This window comes from Herpailurus yagouaroundi, unplaced genomic scaffold (assembly GCF_014898765.1).
Source record: "Herpailurus yagouaroundi ecotype Mexico unplaced genomic scaffold, PumYag 249, whole genome shotgun sequence".
Lineage (NCBI taxonomy): Eukaryota > Metazoa > Chordata > Mammalia > Carnivora > Felidae > Herpailurus > Herpailurus yagouaroundi.
In genome coordinates this window covers 332,997-350,040 of record NW_024412466.1, presented here as the reverse complement: position 1 = coordinate 350,040, position 17,044 = coordinate 332,997, and the positions used below count along the sequence as shown (strand labels likewise).

General features: G+C 62.0%; 4 protein-coding genes across 8 annotated transcripts; 2 read left to right on the top strand and 2 right to left on the bottom strand.

Annotated features, from left to right (window-relative positions):
* The first annotated feature begins 397 nt into the window (after positions 1-397).
* RNF208 (ring finger protein 208) lies at positions 398-1,768 on the top strand. The gene has a single exon (XM_040460207.1). It carries the CDS (start codon positions 805-807, stop codon positions 1,600-1,602), a length of 798 nt encoding a protein of 265 aa, XP_040316141.1. The 5' UTR covers positions 398-804; the 3' UTR covers positions 1,603-1,768.
* Positions 1,769-2,359: 591 nt separating this feature from the next.
* Positions 2,360-4,526, bottom strand: LOC121020242 (ring finger protein-like). Its single transcript, XM_040460206.1, has 2 exons — positions 4,411-4,526; positions 2,360-4,193 (listed from the first exon to the last, which is right to left on the bottom strand). The coding sequence occupies exons 1-2, from the start codon at positions 4,492-4,494 to the stop codon at positions 3,135-3,137; spliced, it is 1,143 nt and encodes a 380-aa protein (XP_040316140.1). The 5' UTR covers positions 4,495-4,526; the 3' UTR covers positions 2,360-3,134.
* A 114-nt stretch (positions 4,527-4,640) lies between these two features.
* Positions 4,641-13,365, bottom strand: NDOR1 (NADPH dependent diflavin oxidoreductase 1). Of its 5 annotated transcripts, none has more exons than XM_040460203.1 (14): positions 13,124-13,241; positions 12,704-12,732; positions 8,747-8,844; positions 7,730-7,828; positions 7,544-7,645; positions 7,224-7,433; positions 6,927-7,048; positions 6,595-6,815; positions 6,388-6,495; positions 6,087-6,201; positions 5,853-5,999; positions 5,636-5,754; positions 5,432-5,526; positions 4,641-5,343 (listed from the first exon to the last, which is right to left on the bottom strand). In XM_040460203.1, exons 2-14 carry the CDS (start codon positions 12,707-12,709, stop codon positions 5,199-5,201), a joined length of 1,587 nt encoding a protein of 528 aa, XP_040316137.1. In that variant the 5' UTR covers positions 12,710-12,732; positions 13,124-13,241; the 3' UTR covers positions 4,641-5,198. The 5 variants fall into 5 exon arrangements, with proteins under 5 accessions (XP_040316137.1, XP_040316136.1, XP_040316138.1 ...); XM_040460202.1 differs by having other exon boundaries at positions 12,704-12,767; positions 13,124-13,232; XM_040460204.1 differs by lacking the exon at positions 13,124-13,241 and adding an exon at positions 9,860-9,980 and having other exon boundaries at positions 12,704-12,766.
* A 46-nt stretch (positions 13,366-13,411) lies between these two features.
* On the top strand, positions 13,412-14,894 carry TMEM203 (transmembrane protein 203). Its single transcript, XM_040460211.1, has one exon. The coding sequence runs from the start codon at positions 13,631-13,633 to the stop codon at positions 14,039-14,041; it is 411 nt and encodes a 136-aa protein (XP_040316145.1). The 5' UTR covers positions 13,412-13,630; the 3' UTR covers positions 14,042-14,894.
* Positions 14,895-17,044: the final 2,150 nt, after the last annotated feature.

Genomic DNA, 17,044 nt, shown 5'->3' with positions numbered 1-17,044 from the left:
GGCGCGCGCGGCCCGGGGACGCCAGGCTGGGGCAGGTGAGCTCGGGCGGGGCGGGGCGGGACGGCCGCGGGGTCGCGACTCGCCTCCCCTTCCCACCCGGGCAGGGGTTGGGCCTTGGGGGCGGGGGCTGGGGAGGGGGCTGGGTCCCAAGTCCTGCGAGGGTGAGGGTCAGAGGTCGGGAGCCCTGTCTTTTGTGCGGGGTGAGGGTGGGCCCTGGGCGCTGCCCTACCGCTGTCTCTCACCTGCAGCTCGGGCCTGGTCCAGGCCTCTCTTCTGCTCCCGCCGCCGCAGCCGCCGCCGCCGCCGCCGCCGCCGAGCCCGCGGCCTGGGGCCTCCCGCAGCCTGGGCTCAGGCTAGCTGCCTTCCCTGGGAGCCTTGTCCTGGAGCCATGGGGCCCACCTAGCCCCTGCCTGCCCGGATGTCCCTGCTCAGGGACTGCTGACCTCGGCTGCAGGGGGAGCCCCCCCCACGCCCCCTCTCCAGCCTCAGCAGCCAGAGACCCTGGGTGAGCCCCTGGGCCAGACCTGCAGCCCAGGGCAGCCTCCTGTACTCCCCTGCCCCCGCCTCCCTCCTCCTCCCCCACCTCTTCCTCCTCCTCCTCCTAGGACTGGACCGGAGAAGCCACTGTGGCCACTGGGGGGGGCCCTGCCCCCCCAGCTCTCGCCGGCCGCCCCCAGGAGTCCTCGGGGCGGCCGGGGTCCCCACCAGGCCTGGCAGGACCAGGATGCTGCTCCCTCTCCGCCTCCCCGGCCTCACCCAACGCCCCCACCCACCCGAACACCCAATCTGATTGGAGACAGCCGGATGCCGGCTGACCCTGGGCCCGAGGTGGGCAGTGGCTGGCCAGGCCTCCTCATGTCCTGCCTGAAGGGCCCCCATGTCATCCTCAAGATGGAGGCCATGAAGATTGTTCACCCTGAGAAGTTCCCCGAGCTGCAGGCGGCTGCCGCTTGCTTCCCAGCTGCACCGAGGCCCACCCCTGCTCTGGCACCCAAACGCGCCTGGCCCTCAGACACAGAGATCATCGTCAACCAGGCGTGTGGGGGGGACATGCCCACCTTGGATGGGGCGCCCCGCACCCCTCCGTTGCCACGACGGCCCCGAAAGGGCAGTGTGGAGCTGGGCTTCCCCCGCGTGGCGCCAGCGGACGAGGTCATTGTGAATCAGTATGTGGTGCGGCCCGGCCCTGCCGCCTCGGGGCCCCCCGCCACGGCGGCACCGGCTTCAGGTGAGCCCCTGGAGTGCCCCACCTGCGGGCACACGTACAACGTCACCCAGCGGCGGCCCCGCGTGCTGTCCTGCCTGCACTCCGTGTGTGAGCAGTGCCTGCAGATTCTCTATGAGTCCTGCCCCAAGTACAAGTTCATCTCCTGTCCCACCTGCCGCCGGGAGACTGTGCTCTTCACGGACTACGGCCTGGCCGCACTAGCCGTCAACACGTCCATTTTGAGCCGCCTGCCACCCGAGGCACTGACCGCCCCATCCGGGGGCCAGTGGGGGGGCGAGCCGGAGGGCAGCTGCTACCAGACCTTCCGGCAGTACTGCGGGGCCGCGTGCACCTGCCACGTGCGGAACCCGCTGTCCGCCTGCTCCATCATGTAGCACCCGCCCGCTCGACGCTGCCCGCCAGTCCTTGCTCGCCGCTTCTTCAGGGATCCGGCCCTGCCCTGTCGCCTGTTGACCCCTCACCCACCACCGCTTCCGGCCCCTCCCCGTGTGGCACTGCCGCTGCAACCAACTCTGCCATTAAAACTCTTTGCCAAAGTTTGCACCTTGTTCCCTGGACTGAAGCCTGCTCTTGCGGCCTGTGCCCAGGGCTGTGGCCCAGACAGGGTCTAGCCTGGAGCCACCAGAGGGAGGCCCAGTGCCTCCTGGGGCCAGCCTGCTCTGCTTGCCAGGGAGGGACCAGGCTGGGCCAGGCATGCCGCTCAGGAGGGCTGGGCCTGGATGCGCATGTGCGTGTGTGCACGTGAATGCCCCGCACGTCTGTGCAGAGCCAGCCTTCTGTGTGTGCTGGTGTGGGCAGAGGTGCAGAATGGGCAAAGGGCAGACACGTCCTCTGCACCGGCCCCTGGATGTGGGGGCAGCTGTACGGGGGACACCTCAGTCCATCGGGCTCCTGGTGCCCACCAGACCCTCTGAACTTGAATGGGAAGGGCCTTTGGGCCAATCTGAGCCAGGACTGAGACCAAGACTGGCTGAGGTCCTGGTGGGGTAGGAGGACTCGGGGGCCTTCTATCTCATACTCCACTACCTGGATTTGGGGAAGAGCCTTTGCAGTGGAGGGGGGAGGAGGGAAGGGTTGGGGAGAGTCCCCGGATGCCGAAGAAGGGGTAGAGACAGCAAGAACACAGTAACAGTGGTTTCAGGAGAGCTGCTGTCTATTGAGAGCCATTCCTTGCGCTGGGCACAAGCCCGCCAGGTCGTTCTGTGTTTGTCCTTTAGATAAAGGGCTCAATGACATGAGGTTGCAGGGCACTGGGCCTCAGCTCAGTGCTCCCCAGCTCCAAGGCCTGGCGGGGCCCTTGTTCCTTGCAGTTCGGGCACCTGGCCGCTCGGGCCGCCCCCTCGGGTCCTGACCCAGCCAGCGAGGGAGCTATTTGTGGCCTGAGCTTGCGCGGCAAGGGCCCCTCCCCTCTGGTGCCCTGTCCTTCAGGGAATACACACTGGCCCTCATCTGGAACATGACCAGGTGGGGGGACCTGCACCCAGGGCCCCACTCTCTTCAAGGAGTCACCTCACTACCAGACGTCTCTGTTCGCTTTCGTGTCCGCTGTGTCCCTCTTGCAGACAGGCCGGGCGGGGCAGGGAGACGGGGTGAAGACGGCTGTGTCAGTTTGGGACCCTTCCATCGAGGGGGTGCTTGGGGGGGCCCTGGTTGCAGACCTCCTCCAGCACCGCCCTTGGGCATCAGTAGCGTCTGGGCAGCAGGGTAGTTTGAAGTCTCTGGCACGGTCAGAGGCTGAACACAGGTTCCTGGGTAGCCCTGGCCCCAGACCTGGTTCTTGATTGAAGGCCAGTGCCCCACTCAGTCTTGGGTTTTTCAGCTTGGCCATCAGGCCTCAGGGCAAGCCCGGGCCTCCTGGCCCCTCGGCGGCCCTGGTGGCACGGGCGGCAGGTGTGCCGGGCCCTGCTTAGTGGCCAGCGCGGTCCAGCAGCATAAAGAGGAGCCCCAGCAGCATGAGCGGCGTGAAAATGAGCAGCAGCCCCAGCAGCTCAAGGGCCAGCAGGCCCAGCAGCACTAGGCGGCGGGAGCAGGGTCCCCGTTCCCGCAAGGCCCAGAGCCGGGCACCCAGGCAGGGCGGGCAGGGTAGGAAAGGCAGGCAGCCCCGGCCGCCCACGGGTCCTGCCAGGAAGCGGAGCTGGTACCGGTGCTCCAGGGACGCCCAGGGCCCAGGGCCGCGGCGGGCAGGTGCAGGGGGCGTGGGGGGCCGTGGGCCCTGGGGCCCGTCCGCCTGCAGCAGCTCCTTCTGCAGCTGGCAGATCTCCCACTCAAGCATGGGTGTCCTCTGGCGACAGAGCGGGCAGCAGACCCGGCCCAGGTCGGCGCTGGGGGCCGCGACCAGCAGCTGGTGCAGGCAGTCCACACACAGGCCGTGGCCACAGTTCAGCAGCGCCAGGCGGTGCTCACTGGGCCCGTAGGGCTCTGTGCAGATGGGGCATTCCTCCTGCCCCGGTTCCCCCGCTGGCTCCCCCTCCTCACCCTCCCTCGCTCTCCCAGCCCAGGGGCAGGCTGTGGCTGTGGCCCCCAGGAGGGGTTCGCTGTCTCCAGCCCCTGCACCCTGGGTATTCCCAAGAACCCTGCCGTCCACCTCTTCATCTGCCAGCCCTGGGTGCGGGGGGTGGGGGGGCAGGCGTTCAGGGCCTGTGGGAGGTGGACGGGGGAGCCCAGCGCTGAGGTCACGGGGGCCATGAGTGGGGGCCCCAGGGCAGGGGTCAGGATGGGTGGGTGGGGTCCCCAGGGTGGTGACGAGGGTGGTTGGGGCCGTGAAGGTCAGCGCGGCCCTCTGGGTGAGGGCAGGGCCTGGCGCAGACCTCGAAACTGCCGCAGCCTCGCCCCACCCGGGAAAGTCAACTTCACCTGGGCCCCAGCACTTGTGCTGGCTCCGGGCAGCTCCTGGGCCCACGAAAGCCGTCTTCACGGGATCTGCCCCAGCCCGGACGTGGCCGCCTCGGCCCACCCGCGTCGGCAACTGGCGGACAGACGGGCGGACTCCAGGCAGCAGCCTTGTGGGTAGGCGGGAGGGCTGGACTCCTCCTACAGGAATTCCCCTCGGAGCACCGGAGGCCCTTCCCAGGGGCGGGGACAGTGGCTGCCCCACCCCCCCGCCCCGTTCCCACCCGAGGGACCGCTACTCCTGGGACTGGCAAGGAATGGTCAATCCCCACTTGGCCAGGGCCTCCCCTCACCCTTCCTTCCAGGGCCCGCTTAGGCTGCCCCCTGCTTGTTGGAGTCCGGGCAGAGCCCATACAGCGTGGGCAAGTAGGACACATCGCAGAGACTCAGACCCGGAGAAACTACCGCAGCAAAGACGGCTGAGCTGTGGTGCATTTGTGCTCGCCACGACTGCTGTCCCCGTCTGGACACTGTGGGCCCACACACGCCCTGAGGCACCCAGACAGGCACGCGGAAGAGCAGGTCAGAAACAGCCAACAAGAGCCCACAGTTTATTACGGAGGTGTTCCGGGAACAGGGTGAGGAAAGAGTGTGCTAGCTGGGGGTCTCCCCTGGTCCTGCCTTCCAGCCCTAGCCCCGGCCCTGCGAGGCCCTGCGACAGCACCGTGTACTTTGTGGGTGGGCACAGAGATGTGGCAGAAGGGGACTGGGAAACTGCTGTCCCCTGGGACAACCTCAGAGGGCTCTCCGGGCTCGCATGCTGTCTGGAAGCTGGTGTCTGGGGAGCCCCCGATGCCCATCAGGCTGCCCGTTCCTTCCTGGGGCCCCGTCCTTATGCAGGGTGGGGCAGCCCAGGGACCGTCCTGACCAGGACCCAAGCTGGGGCCAGTGGGGAAAGGCCGGCAGTAGCCTGCAACCCTGGATGGGGGCAGGGGTGGGGTGGTGAGTGAGCAGCGATGTCAGGGCTGGGTATAGGACCCCAGGTTGACTGAAGTGAGGCTGTGCAGGGGACAGGGTGGAAGGTGACAGTAGCCCCCCAGAGGGCAGCGTTTAGAGCGGCCAAGGCTGGCAGGATGGCTTCTTAGGCCCACGTCTCACTCTGGAAACGCATCATCCGCTGGAGCCTGGCAAGGTAGTTGGCTGCATCAGGGCCGGAGAGCCCACCCTCCTCCTGGAAGACGGACGTCAGGGCTTCTGACACATCTGCCGGCATGCCCTTGGCATTGCTGGAGGGACGGGCCAGGAGGGCTCAGTAGGGCTGGGACCTCCGGAGGGCGGGCTCCCCCCCCTACCCCCCGGGGGGCCCAGGCTCACCCCGCCAGGTAGAAGTAGGCGCCTCGGCGGTCCAGCAGCTCCCACACCAACGGCCCGAGCTCCCGGAGCCTGTGCTGCACGTACACTTTCCGCTCCTACGGGGAGGGGGAGGGGGAGCGGAGGGGGCAGGGGCGGGGCATGGGGACGGGTGCATCCTTGGCCTGGCCCCCTCCCTGCCGGCACCGCCCTGCCCAGCACACCCACCTGTTCCCGGGAGAAGGCTGTGAAGAGGGTCAGGCAGCCCTTCCTCTCCAGCTCCAACCACTCAGATTCCCAATAGAAGTCTCGGTCGCGCCAGCGGCAGCCGAAGAACAGGAAGTTTCCTGGGGGATCACAGGTGGCCTCAAGCCTGGACCCAGGCCTGTGAGGCTCGGCCCGGGCAGCCCCAGCTGCCACCCTGCCAGAGGCCCTGCGTGCTCACCGGTCTGACCCCGGGCCACCCGCTCCTGGACAGCTGCTCGGAAAGGGGCCACACCGGTGCCGGGACCCACCATGATCACAGGTGTGTCCGGTGTCTCCGGGAAGGTCAGGCTCCCGGGCCGCACCCACAGAGGCACCTGGACAGGTCCTACGGCAGGAGGGAGGAGGCGTGAGGAGGCTCCGAGGACCAGGGCCCCGGTGCTCTACCCGCCCCACTCCAGAAAGCAGGGGTCACCTTGCCCAGGATCCAGAGACGCCAGCCAGGAGGAGCAGAGGCCCCGGCGGGGCTCTTTGAGGCGCGTCTGGTAATGCACCACGGCGACGAGAATCTGTAGCCTCGAGGGGTGAGCCTGGGGATGGGATGGCGGGTGCTGTGCTCCGCGGGGCCGCCTGCCTGCCTGCCAACCGGCCTCAGACTCCGCCCACTTCACCCGGGCGGTCCCAGACGTGGGGCAGATGTTGAGGGTCGGCCCCCCGCCCCTCGCGATCCCGGCATCCCTGAGGCCGGTCCTGGGCTCTGCCCGACAGGCCCTCACCAGCAGAGAGGAGGCAATGGAGAAGGCCCGCGGGCGGATCGGGGGGATGAGGTCCAGCAGGTAGTCTGCGGGAACAGCTCCAGCCGTGTGTGGGAAGTCACACAACACCTGGGCAGAGACAGCCCCGGCTAGGCTCCGGCCAGCACCGCCACAAGTGGCTGTGGCTCAGAGCCCTGGGCCTGCCCGTCTGCCCGCGCCTGCCCACACCTCCAGGACGGTCCTGCGAGGCCGGTTGCAGTACGAATACAGCTCCTCCTGACCTTGGGGGGCACTGAATTGCAGCAGCTTCTCCCGTTCCAGCTCGTGGGGAGAGAGACAGGCCAGGAGCTCGAAGAAGGAACGGCGGGGCACGCTGGCGACGTCCAGGTAGTGGGACACGAGGTGCCTCACGGAGCAGGGCTGGGGCAGCTGCGTGGGGCAGGGGACACCTGCAGCAGGAAGCGGGGAGCCTGTGAGGGGTCGGGACACGGCTGGGCAGGCCGCAGACCCCGGGAGGGCGGAGAGAAAGGGTGGCCGCAGCCGGGGGTCCCCGGGCTCACCTGGCTCCCGGGGCAGCAGCGTGAAGTACTGGTCGGGGTCCAGGCCCAGCACCCGGCAGAACTGCTGGACGTGGCTGGCCTGGTTCTGGGGCCGGATCAGCACCACGTCGCCAGCTGCAAAGCTGCATGGGAAAGCCAACGGGAAAAAGTGAGGGAGGGTGCGGGCAGGGCACTGGGGGCTCAGGGGAGGGCTGGGGGCGGCGGTCCTCGGATGGGTGTGTTTCCCTGCAGCCCGGCCGGCACCCCCCCCCCCCCCATCCCTCGGCCACCACCCACCTGGGGTCTCAGGCCCCTCACCTGAGCCCAGAGCCTGTGATGTCAAACTCGATCAGCCGTACGTCCTGGAAGTGAGAGGGGCTGGTGACCCTCTGGTTGGTGACCATGGGTGCCAGGAAGGGCTGCTGCTCTGAAGGGGGACCTGGGGGATCTGCACCGGCCACATGCTGCTCCTCAGAGCACATCTTGGGGGCCTCCGGAAGGAAGCGGAGGGTGAACTTGGAGGGCAAACTGTAGGGAGGACACACACCCGTCAGGCTGTCAGCAGGGCCTCACAAGTGGCCCCGCGGCCAGGCCGCTCTAACTGCACCTGCGGGAGCCCCACCGAGGCCCACACTCACGGGACTCCGGGGGGGATCACGCCAAGGTCAGGGGGCACCGGGTAGAGCCCCAGCACCTTCTCCCACAGATCGTGCAGCCAGGGGTCAATAGCAGCGTCGGGCCTGGAGAGAGAGCATGTGCGCGCTGTTCTGAGGGGCCCCTGCCCCTGGCCGGGCCTGCAGGAGAGCTGCCCCCACCCCACTCACCCCAGCTCATGCTGGTCATCTCCCAGGCACGCAGGCAGGAGGGCGCTGCCCCCAAGCTGCAGCAGCCGTCGGTGCAGCTTCTTGGCCACGAAATTGAACCTACAGAGAGAGAGCCAGGCTTGCTTGGGCAGGCCCTGGGCGGAGGGCAGAGGGCAAGCAGCCCCGAAGAGGCAGAAGACCCCGGGCCTCGAATGACACCTCTCCCAGAGAGCGCTGTTGGCAAGATGCCTGTGTTTGTGCTGCCGTGAACCAACATCTATGTTGTGCACAGAACGAAACCCCGGGCACAGGAGTGTCGCGCTGCCCTGTTCACCTCAGCGAGCACGGTCCTGCCCTTGTGTCTGGCTTTGGAAGCGTTGGTACGACCAACGACCCCCCACCCCCACCCCGCCCGCCCTGTGCTGGACTGTTCCAGTGACCTAATGACATGCGAACCCTCACACACAAATTCCTCGGTGCTTCTTTAAGAAAGCACGCAAAGCAACATCATTCTCGGCTTAGGATACAGATAGGTCCTGAAAACTGGCAAGAACAAGGCTGAGGCGGTCATGCCACCACACCCAGGGAAGCAGTGGCCTTGGAGGTGGCTCCTGGGGCTGGGGGGGGGGGGGGTCTTCCGGGCCCCTTGCCTCATCCCACTGTGCTGTCTTTGTGAGCCCAAATATCTCATGGAAAAGTGGGAAGGGCCAGGTAGGCCTCTGCTGCCCTAAGTCACGTGTCAGCCTATGGTGCTGCCTGAGGCCCCTGATGTCCAGTTCCAGACGTCACTTCCTGTCCTACGAGACACCTTGGGCCCACCCCGGAGTTTTGGTGCCCACTTTCCTGTCCTGCCAGCCTCCTGTCTGTGCTCTGCTCACCCTTCAAGCCCAGATGCTCCCCGATGGTCCCCACCGCCTGGCCATGGCCCAAAGTCTAGAAGGAGCCCTGGGGGCTGAGTCACCTGTCCGTCCGCCAGGACTTTGTGCTCAACCCCAAGGGCAGTCCCTGCAGGCCAACAGCCTTCCTGCCCCTACTCACTTGGCGTAGGAGGAATCCCCGAGGCCCAGAACAGCAAAGTCCATCTGACAGAGGGAAGTCGGTGGCAGATTCTTCCGGAATATGAACCTCCAGAAGTTCTATAGCCAGGAGAAGCCAAGTTAGAGGCCCTGCTTTGGGCCACCAGGGCCCTAGGGTGGAGTAGGGAGGAGCCACAACCTAGACCCTCCCTGTTCCTTCAGATCTCTGTTACTGAAACCACACCATTTTTTATTCTATCACAATGGCAAAAGATTTGGAAAAAGGCCGAAACTCGTAAACCATAGAGCTGCCCCAGAGACACCACCGGAGTGTGGAGCCCCACCCCTTCCCGGGCAGGGGGCCCTGCGAGGGCTACTGGCACCCGCCCCACTGCCTCCCCAGGGCAGCAGTGGCACCTGCTCCTGCTCAGGCTGCCCCTGGGACCACTTCCTCCCTTCACACCGAGCCCCATGTCCCGAAGACCCCTCTGTTCCCAGCTCTGAACCTCGGGGCACCAGAGGACCCCTCTGTGGTCCTCGTCTCATCCCATCAACCAAGTTTCTCTTTTGGCGCCTTCTTCTAGCCCTGGGCCCCCACCAGGCTGCTCTGTGCTCACTGCCACCCTCACGGCCAAGGACCCAGACCTGTGTCCTTCCCCAGGACACCCTTACGTCCATGCATCTGGCCAACCCAGGGGCCTTACAGCCGGACCCCCAAGGTCACAGCCCAGGTGCCTCTTCTTTCCTCCGGGGACCCTCATTGGAGCCTGTCTGGCCCACACTCTGCCCCAGCCTCCCCACAGGCCTCCAGAAGCACTTCTCAAATACAGCTCCCCATCACCTTCAGCCCGTGGTGACCTGAGCCCTGGACACCAACTTTCACATGTGGTCCAGGCTTTAGCTGCATTCCACGTCCCTTGTACTTCATAACTGGCATGGAGGGGCCCTGTTGGGGCACAGCTCTGCTCACTGGTCCTGGACCACACCCCAAGGGCTGAGCTGCGTCAGCCAGTACTGGGGACTACACTCTCTGCCTCTGGAGACCTCTCCTGCACGCTCCTCCTCAAAGGCCTGTTTCCCGAAGCTTGCCAAAAATATCCTTCCCAGTGAAGGTACACTTCTCACAACTCCGCATCTGCAAATGCTTGGGCCCTCCCTTCACAGTGACTGGCAGGTTGGCAGGGTGCACTTCTGGTGGAAATGGTTTTTCCAAAGAGCCCGAGTCCTTGCTCCAAGCTGGTTCAGCTGGGCCACCGCTGCTGAGAAACCGGCACCGTGTGTCCCCCTCTGTCCCCCACCGGCTACCTGGGCACTCTCGATCCCCGAGAGCCGTAACCCACCACGATGCGCCTTGGCGGGAGCCATTCCACTCAAGATGGGCCCTTCCCAAGTACCCGGTGGACCCTTTTCCAGTTCTGGGATGTTTTCTTAGTTGCTCTCTCTGGTCAGTTTCTCCCCACTGTTTCTCATTCCGAGGTTACTAACACGATCTTAGATTTTTGCTATTTCCTTTCTTGGTTCCTCGTTCATTTTTGGTTACACTTTCCAGGAGAATTTCTCAACTCTGCTCTCTGATCTTTTCAAGTTTTCCTGCTATCGTCTTAAAGAGCATTCCCAGCGCTTCCAGCTTTTGCCGTTTTGTGTGTCCCTTCCTGTGCTGTGGGTGCCGAGCTCTGGACGGCCCGCTCCGCCTCTACTCCTCCAGGGTACCTGAGGGTATGGTGGTTCTTCGTGGCCTATTTGTACTTAAGACGCGGACAGAAAACTGTGAGTTTGGGCCTGTCACCCAAGGTGCGTTTCGTGGCCGGGATCCTGCGGGACTTGCACTGTGGTTAGTTTCCCCACAGAGGGCTCCTCTGGTCCACTAGCCGGGAGCACGTGCCTGGCCACAGTGTTCTGAGGACTGAGGCAAGGCAGCCAGTGTCTTCCTGTTTAGTACAGAGCTGGTCACTAAGCCTGGTCTTCAGCAGGTGCCGCGCCCCCTCCTCCGTGTTCCTGGGACCTCAGTCTGCAGCCTCTCCAAGGAGCCTGCAGGTCGCACTGGGGCCGGGGAGGGCCCCTCCTGACCACCTCCGTGGAGGTGTCCGTGCCTGCAGTCTTCGTTGTGCACCCTCATCCAGGGTGACCATCACCACCTTCATGCTGTTGGCTTCTGATGTCCAGTCTGCACCCCAGCCCAGCTGACCTCGTAGAGGTCTTAGTTTCCCCTCCCCTCCCCTCCCCTGTCCTGTGTCACAGGCGTCCACAATTCACCTCCTGCCTTTGATCCCCTCACACTTGCCTTCTCTCCTGTCCCTCTTCTGGTCTCAGACCTCTCCTGACTGTGCCGGGGTCTTGGCCCCATGTCTCCCATCGTCCCCTGCTCTGACCCTGCTCTTCGGTCATGAGCCTCTTTCTTCCCCCCACCAGCCTTTAACAGGTCTCTCTCACCTTAACACCTTCTTTCCAACCCCTTAGCCCCACTCACAGCCAGAATCTTTCTCGTGATTGTTTAATGTACAGACGTCCTTAAGATTCTCTCCACTTACCTGCTGCTGCCCTGTGACCTCGCTTCTCTCCCAGTAAGTCGCCGATACCGCTTTCCCCAAAGTCACCAGCAGTCCCTTTGCTGATAAACCCTACCAGTTCTGCTCAGGTTTTATCTCAGTTCACGTCTGTGCAGCTTTGAGTGCTGGAGACTTTTCTCTCAGAACAATCACCTTCCTGCCTTGACCTTGGATTTGGGGCACTCCCTCTTTTTGCTGTTGGGAGCCACTTTCCTGCCCCTCACAGGCTTTTCTCCACCTCCCATGCCCTCCGTGTTCAGGGCCACCTGTCCCAGGGGAAAGGGAGGGGCTTTCTCATGCCTCGCCCAGGGTCCTTGCTAGAGCTCCACAGCTACCTTGTATCTCCCCCTGGACGACTTCCAGCCCTTGGCCCTCCTGGTCTCCATCTCTGTGCAGGGAACTACCATCCACTCTGGTCCCTGAGCCCGAACCCCTGTCTCGACTTCATCTGTGTTCCCAGCTTTTAGGCCTGTGTGACTCCACGTCCTCTCAATTCTACTTTAACATCTCTGGAAGGTGTCTTGTTTTTCTCTGCTGTCTGCCCCCCTCCTGCCTTCACTGTGCATCCTCTTGAGTTGTCCTGTCCTCCCTGTCGACACGTAGCAGTTTTGCTAGAACACAAATATGACTGTCACCCAGTGGGTTGCACGGCCCTCCACCTCAAGCCCATCCACCTTGCTGGGGCGGTCCAGCTTCTTGGGATCAGGTCTGGCTTCCTGCCTCTCGTCTCCCCTCCCCCCCCCTTGATGCATTCCTTGGCTCTGTCATCCCCAACTGCTTTCTGCTCTTCCCTGAGCTGGTCTTTCTCCTCTGCACAGGCTGCTCCCGGTTTCCTGGTGCCTGGCTAGCCCCCACTTATCCTCAGGACTTAGCCTACACTCCTTTCTTCCAGGAAGCTCTCCCTGAGCCTCCAGGTTGGGCTAGATAGTGTTTATTAATGTCCTCATGACGTCTGGCACTTTCTCTGGCAGCATGTATCTCCTCGTATTGTAACTGCCTGTTAAACTTGTTGCTTTTGCTATATTGTGAGCTCCCTGAGGAAAGAAATAGGTTCCTGGCTGGATTCCCAGCACTAGATCATGTTTGGAATAGAATGTGTGTTCAAAAGATGGTCAAAGAATTGAAGAATGTTCCCAGAGGAAGGTCCAACAATTTTGAAACACTCACAAGACCCAGACCAGATTCATATATAGCCCTGGAGAAAATATTAAAGGTTAAAATGGAGAACAAGGCTATTTAGTGGCCTGTGAACAGTTTATTAGGGAGGACAGCCAGAGCCCCCAGTTCCCTCCCAAATCCACGGCTAACGTGCAACAGATATAGGAGGGCAACTGTTCATTGTGCTTCTTGGACTCCCCAGGCAATGAAAACAGTGAGGGTCCAGGGCAGTGATCTGAGCTTCTGAGCAAAGAAAGCCTTCAGGTCAGCCTTACCTTCATGTTGTCAGGGGGGTCTCCTTGGCCTGTAGTTGCACAAACAAATATCACCAGGGGCTCACTAATCAGATTCACCTCAACAAAAAGACACATGTGTTAAGACCTCGGGCTGTAGCAAGTAGGTATGCTCTCCGCAGCCTGGCCCCTCTCCTTCACTCGGGGGGTATGGCAAACGGAGTCACGAAGCACCCGTGAGCGGCCGGCCTGCCTTTGCCCTTTCAGGCTCCATCCTCCCACCTTGCCCGTTTCTCCGTGTGCTAAGCCCTGCCACTCTCCCCAAGTTTTCCTGTCCCCTAAACCCGCCATAATGGAACGGTCCGCTCTCACACAACACACGGTGCCCTGCGGTCGAGGGCTCTGGGGGCTGGCGCCCCCGGCCTACTCGGTCTCACCGCCCAAGCCCTAGGGCTCCCTCACCACCGAGTAGGAGTCCAGGGCCTGCACCCGGCAGTCAAGCCGCCGGCGCCGAGCCTCGCGACCCAGCCTCTCCGACACATCCTGGGCCGTGCCTGTCTGGCTGCCGAAGAGCACCAGAAGCCCCGGGCTCGGCATCCGGGCGCGCCGGGAAACCCCGGCACCCAAGCCCCGGACCAGCTAAGAGATCCCGCAAGCCTAGGTGGCCCGGACCAGCTTGGACTTCCGACTTCCGGTGGTGGCCGGAAGTGACGCCCTTAGACCGCGCCCGGCAGGGCATGGCGACCGAGGGGGGCGGGTATCCGTTAGCGGCCGGTGCGGGGTCCCGGGCCGCGGCCAAGATATTGGCGACACGCCAGGACCGAGGGCCGGGGCAGGCGGAGCCGTTCGCTGCCTCGTGCTCGCCGCAGCGGCGCCGGCGGCGGGCGCCGGCGAGGCCCACGGGGAGAGGAGGCGCAGCCCTGCCGGTGGGACGCTCGGCCGGGCCCCGGCCCGCGCTCAACCGGCGCGATGCTCTTCTCGCTCCGGGAGCTGGTGCAGTGGCTGGGCTTCGCCACCTTCGAGATCTTCGTGCACCTGCTGGCCCTGTTGGTGTTCTCCGTGCTGCTGGCACTGCGTGTGGACGGCCTGGCCCCCGGCCTCTCCTGGTGGAACGTGTTCGTGCCCTTTTTCGCCGCTGATGGGCTCAGCACCTACTTCACCACCATCGTGTCCGTGCGCCTCTTCCAGGACGGAGAGAAGAGGTTGGCAGTGCTCCGCCTCTTCTGGGTCCTCACGGTTCTTAGCCTCAAGTTTGTCTTCGAGATGTTGTTGTGCCAGAAGCTAGTGGAGCAGACTCGGGAGCTCTGGTTCGGCTTGATCACGTCTCCGGTCTTCATTCTCCTGCAGCTGCTCATGATCCGCGCCTGTCGGGTCAACTAGCCTCAGGCGGGAATGAACTCTGGACGGCTAGCATGCTGGACCCCAAGCTGAGTTCCTACTTCCACCGTACCAAAGGAGAAGTCTGGGTCTGAAAGGAAAGCCAGCTCCTGCCCTGGCGAGTGCCCAATTTTCTCTCTACCAGTCCATGTCTGAAATTGTTCCCTCAGCAGGGCTAAAAACAGCAGCCTTGATCCTTAACATGTATTTCCTGTTATTTCATGCTTTGAATAGCTAACCCTGAATTGAGATCCTGAGAGGGACCCCAGGCCATTTCTCTGACAGTAAAATGTCCTGATGGGCTCTGCGTATGTTTATGGATCCTGGGAAAGTACTCCCTGTGCAAGGGCTGCAGAGCTGGTCTTATGGATTTCCTCTGCCCAGAAGCACTAACCTAAGAGCTCACTGCCCCCTCCATCTGGACAGGACTTAGATGCTTGAGCTCAAAGTGTAAACCAGCTTGTGTCTCCTCCCCTGAGCCACTGGGGAGGATGGCCTCTTCTTCATTCCAGCTCAGGCAGACAGGAGTATGTTGAGTAAGCACGACTGGGACCCTATTTGGAGATCTGTCGCCTGAGAGAACTTTGCTTATGAAGCGCTGCTTGGCTTCCTATCCCAGCGGATTGCATCGTCCACAACTTTTCCACCACCACCTTGTGGCCAGCACTGTTAGCACACCTGAGACAGATTTAGGCCTCCCTCAAGGGACCAGAGAGAGGAACAGCTTCGATGCTCATAGGCATCGAGACTTGCAAATGGTCTTGGCCCACATTTGTTGGCCTGAGGTCTTCAGTTTAAGGTGCCAAATGAGAACGTTTGCTGAGATAAAAAATAAAATAAGAGAATGTTTTGCTGAGATGCGCAATGGTTGCCTGACCTCTTGAGGGTGAAACAATATGAATGCTGAGAAGGTCCCTGCTGTGCGATGTAGCTGGTTACAGAGCTGACTGTAGGGAGACAGGAATGCACTAGAGTTTCTTTAGCCAATGTGTGTGTGTGGGGGGGGGGGGTGGGGTGTGTTCCCTTGGGGAATCCTTGCTTCCTGCCTGGGGAGCCAGGGTGAAGATATAATGAGGTAGGCCTGTGTTGAGGACCTGCTGAATGGTTTGTGTGACATCAGAACCTTGTCTTCCTGCCGGTGTGCAGTCTTTGTAGGCCTTGCTGTGGAGCAGGGGTCAGCCAACTATGGCCTGAGGTCTGGTTTTGTACTACCTTTCAGCTAAGAGTAACTTTTCCATTTTCAAAGGATTATAAACATGAACATGTGACAGAAAGTGAATGTGGCCTGCAGTGTCCAGGGTCTCTCAAACTTGGCACTCTTGGCCTTTTGGGTCAAGTCATTCTTTCCGCCCCCCCCCCCCCCCCGGGGCTGTTCTGAGCATTGTAGAATACAACATCCCTGGCCAGCATCCCTGGCCTCTACTCACTAGATGCCGGTAGCACGCCTCACTTGTGACAACCAAAAGTGTCTTCATACATTAACAAGTCTTCTGGGGGACAAAACTGCCCCTGGTGAGGACCACTAGGCTAAAATATTTACTGTCCGGCCCTTTCTAGAACAAATTTGCAGTCTTATTCTGGTGAAGCAGCTTTGTGACCCTTTGCCTAGAATGGATGCTGCATGGCCTGAACCATTGAGATGCTTGAGTTGGAGACTGTTCTGGTGTGTCCCACAGCTATAAAAATGTTTCCTACCCAGTATTGGCATAATTTGCGTCAAACTCAGATACAAGCTGAACATTAGAATGGACTTTTATTTATTTCAGTTTATTTACATAATCTCTACAACCAATGTGAGACTCGAACTCACGACCCTGAGATCAAGAGGTTGCACGCTTCTCTGACCGAGCCAGCCAAGTGCCAGGGAGTGTTTTTTTCCCTTTAATGTTATTTTTAGATCGCATGTGTTGTTGTATCCTGTTGTGTTCTGTAGTTCAGGACTGAGTGATCCTGTTGCTGTAGAGGTGATGTGCATGAGAAGGCTTCGTTTCCTTTGGAAAGGTGATTTGATGAGAGCCGAGGAAGGAGACACTTGACTTCTGAAAGCTGAAATCCAGTTTATTTGCTCGGCTCAACAGAATGGAGAGGTGTCAGTCAGTCAGTGCAGACCACCACGGGACCCAGAAGCTGAGAAGGGCACCCAGGTTGAAACCTGCCCCCGGTCTATGCAGAGCCCCAGGTGTCCTTGGAGCCCTGTCCCTGAGAGGTGAGTGATGTAGCAGGCAGTAGTGCCATTACTGGGAGAGAGGAGGGGAAGGCTAGTAGCATCTCTGCGCCCGTGCCCCCCCGTTTCCCCTTCTCCCCTTGGCTCCACTGGGCCTGAAAGAGTGTGGTGGGTGCTGTGCAGCCCTCAACTGGGAGTGAGCTTCTTCATGGCATGTGGGCAAAGAAGCTGTGCTCTTGGGGTCACTGGCACCCCTTCCAGCCTTGGGATGCGGGAAGTTCAGCAGCTGTTAAGAGGAGTAGTGTGGGGAGGCAACAGGGTGAAATGCACAGTGTGGCTTTTGTGGCTCCTTCTGCGTTAGAGAGCTGTGTGCGGGGAGCTTTGTGCTTCCTCACAGCTTTGCACTCCTGTCCCTGCTTGGCGGGCCCTGGATGGCAAAGTGCGGAGTAGCACTTCTCCCAATTGTCTGAGTAATAGGGTGAGTTCTGGGGGCTGGCAAGAGCTAGGGGTTCCCGAGAAACCAATTCCTCAGCACTGGGTGGATCTCCGGCATTGGCATCCCCACTAAGTCCGCAGAAGACCGAGGACCACAGGTGGGCAGTCCCTGAATGGAGTCAGGAGGCTGGTGCACAGCCCGTGTACCACTCACGGGAGCGAGAACAGCTTTCCAGTCCTGGACAGGCCCTTCTCCCACTGCACTCTGAGCGCGAGGAACAGGTGGACTGGGTGCTGGCACGATGAGGAAGGGCCCAGCCCAGCCAAGGTCACCCACCGCTCTGGGCCCAGGGGTCCGGCTGGGACTGCCCGCCAGGACCCGCCCCCCTCCGGGCTCCGCCCCCCCC

Bases quoted from the DNA above. Each gene is read 5' to 3' on its own strand.
- NDOR1 (XM_040460201.1), bottom strand. From the start codon at position 13,258: ATGCCGAGCCCGGGGCTTCTGGTGCTCTTCGGCAGCCAGACAGGCACG. The intron at 12,782-13,123 runs GTGAGGGAGCCC...CTTTTTGTTGAG, and splicing joins CCCTGGACTCCTACTCGGTG to GTGAATCTGATTAGTGAGCC. The intron at 8,845-12,703 runs GTAAGGCTGACC...TCCTGGCTATAG, and splicing joins ACCCCCCTGACAACATGAAG to AACTTCTGGAGGTTCATATT.
- LOC121020242 (XM_040460206.1), bottom strand. From the start codon at position 4,494: ATGTGTCCTACTTGCCCACGCTGTATGGGCTCTGCCCGGACTCCAACA. The intron at 4,194-4,410 runs GTGAGGGGAGGC...TCTGTCCGCCAG, and splicing joins AGCGGGCCCTGGAAGGAAGG to TTGCCGACGCGGGTGGGCCG.
- TMEM203 (XM_040460211.1), top strand. From the start codon at position 13,631: ATGCTCTTCTCGCTCCGGGAGCTGGTGCAGTGGCTGGGCTTCGCCACC.
- RNF208 (XM_040460207.1), top strand. From the start codon at position 805: ATGCCGGCTGACCCTGGGCCCGAGGTGGGCAGTGGCTGGCCAGGCCTC.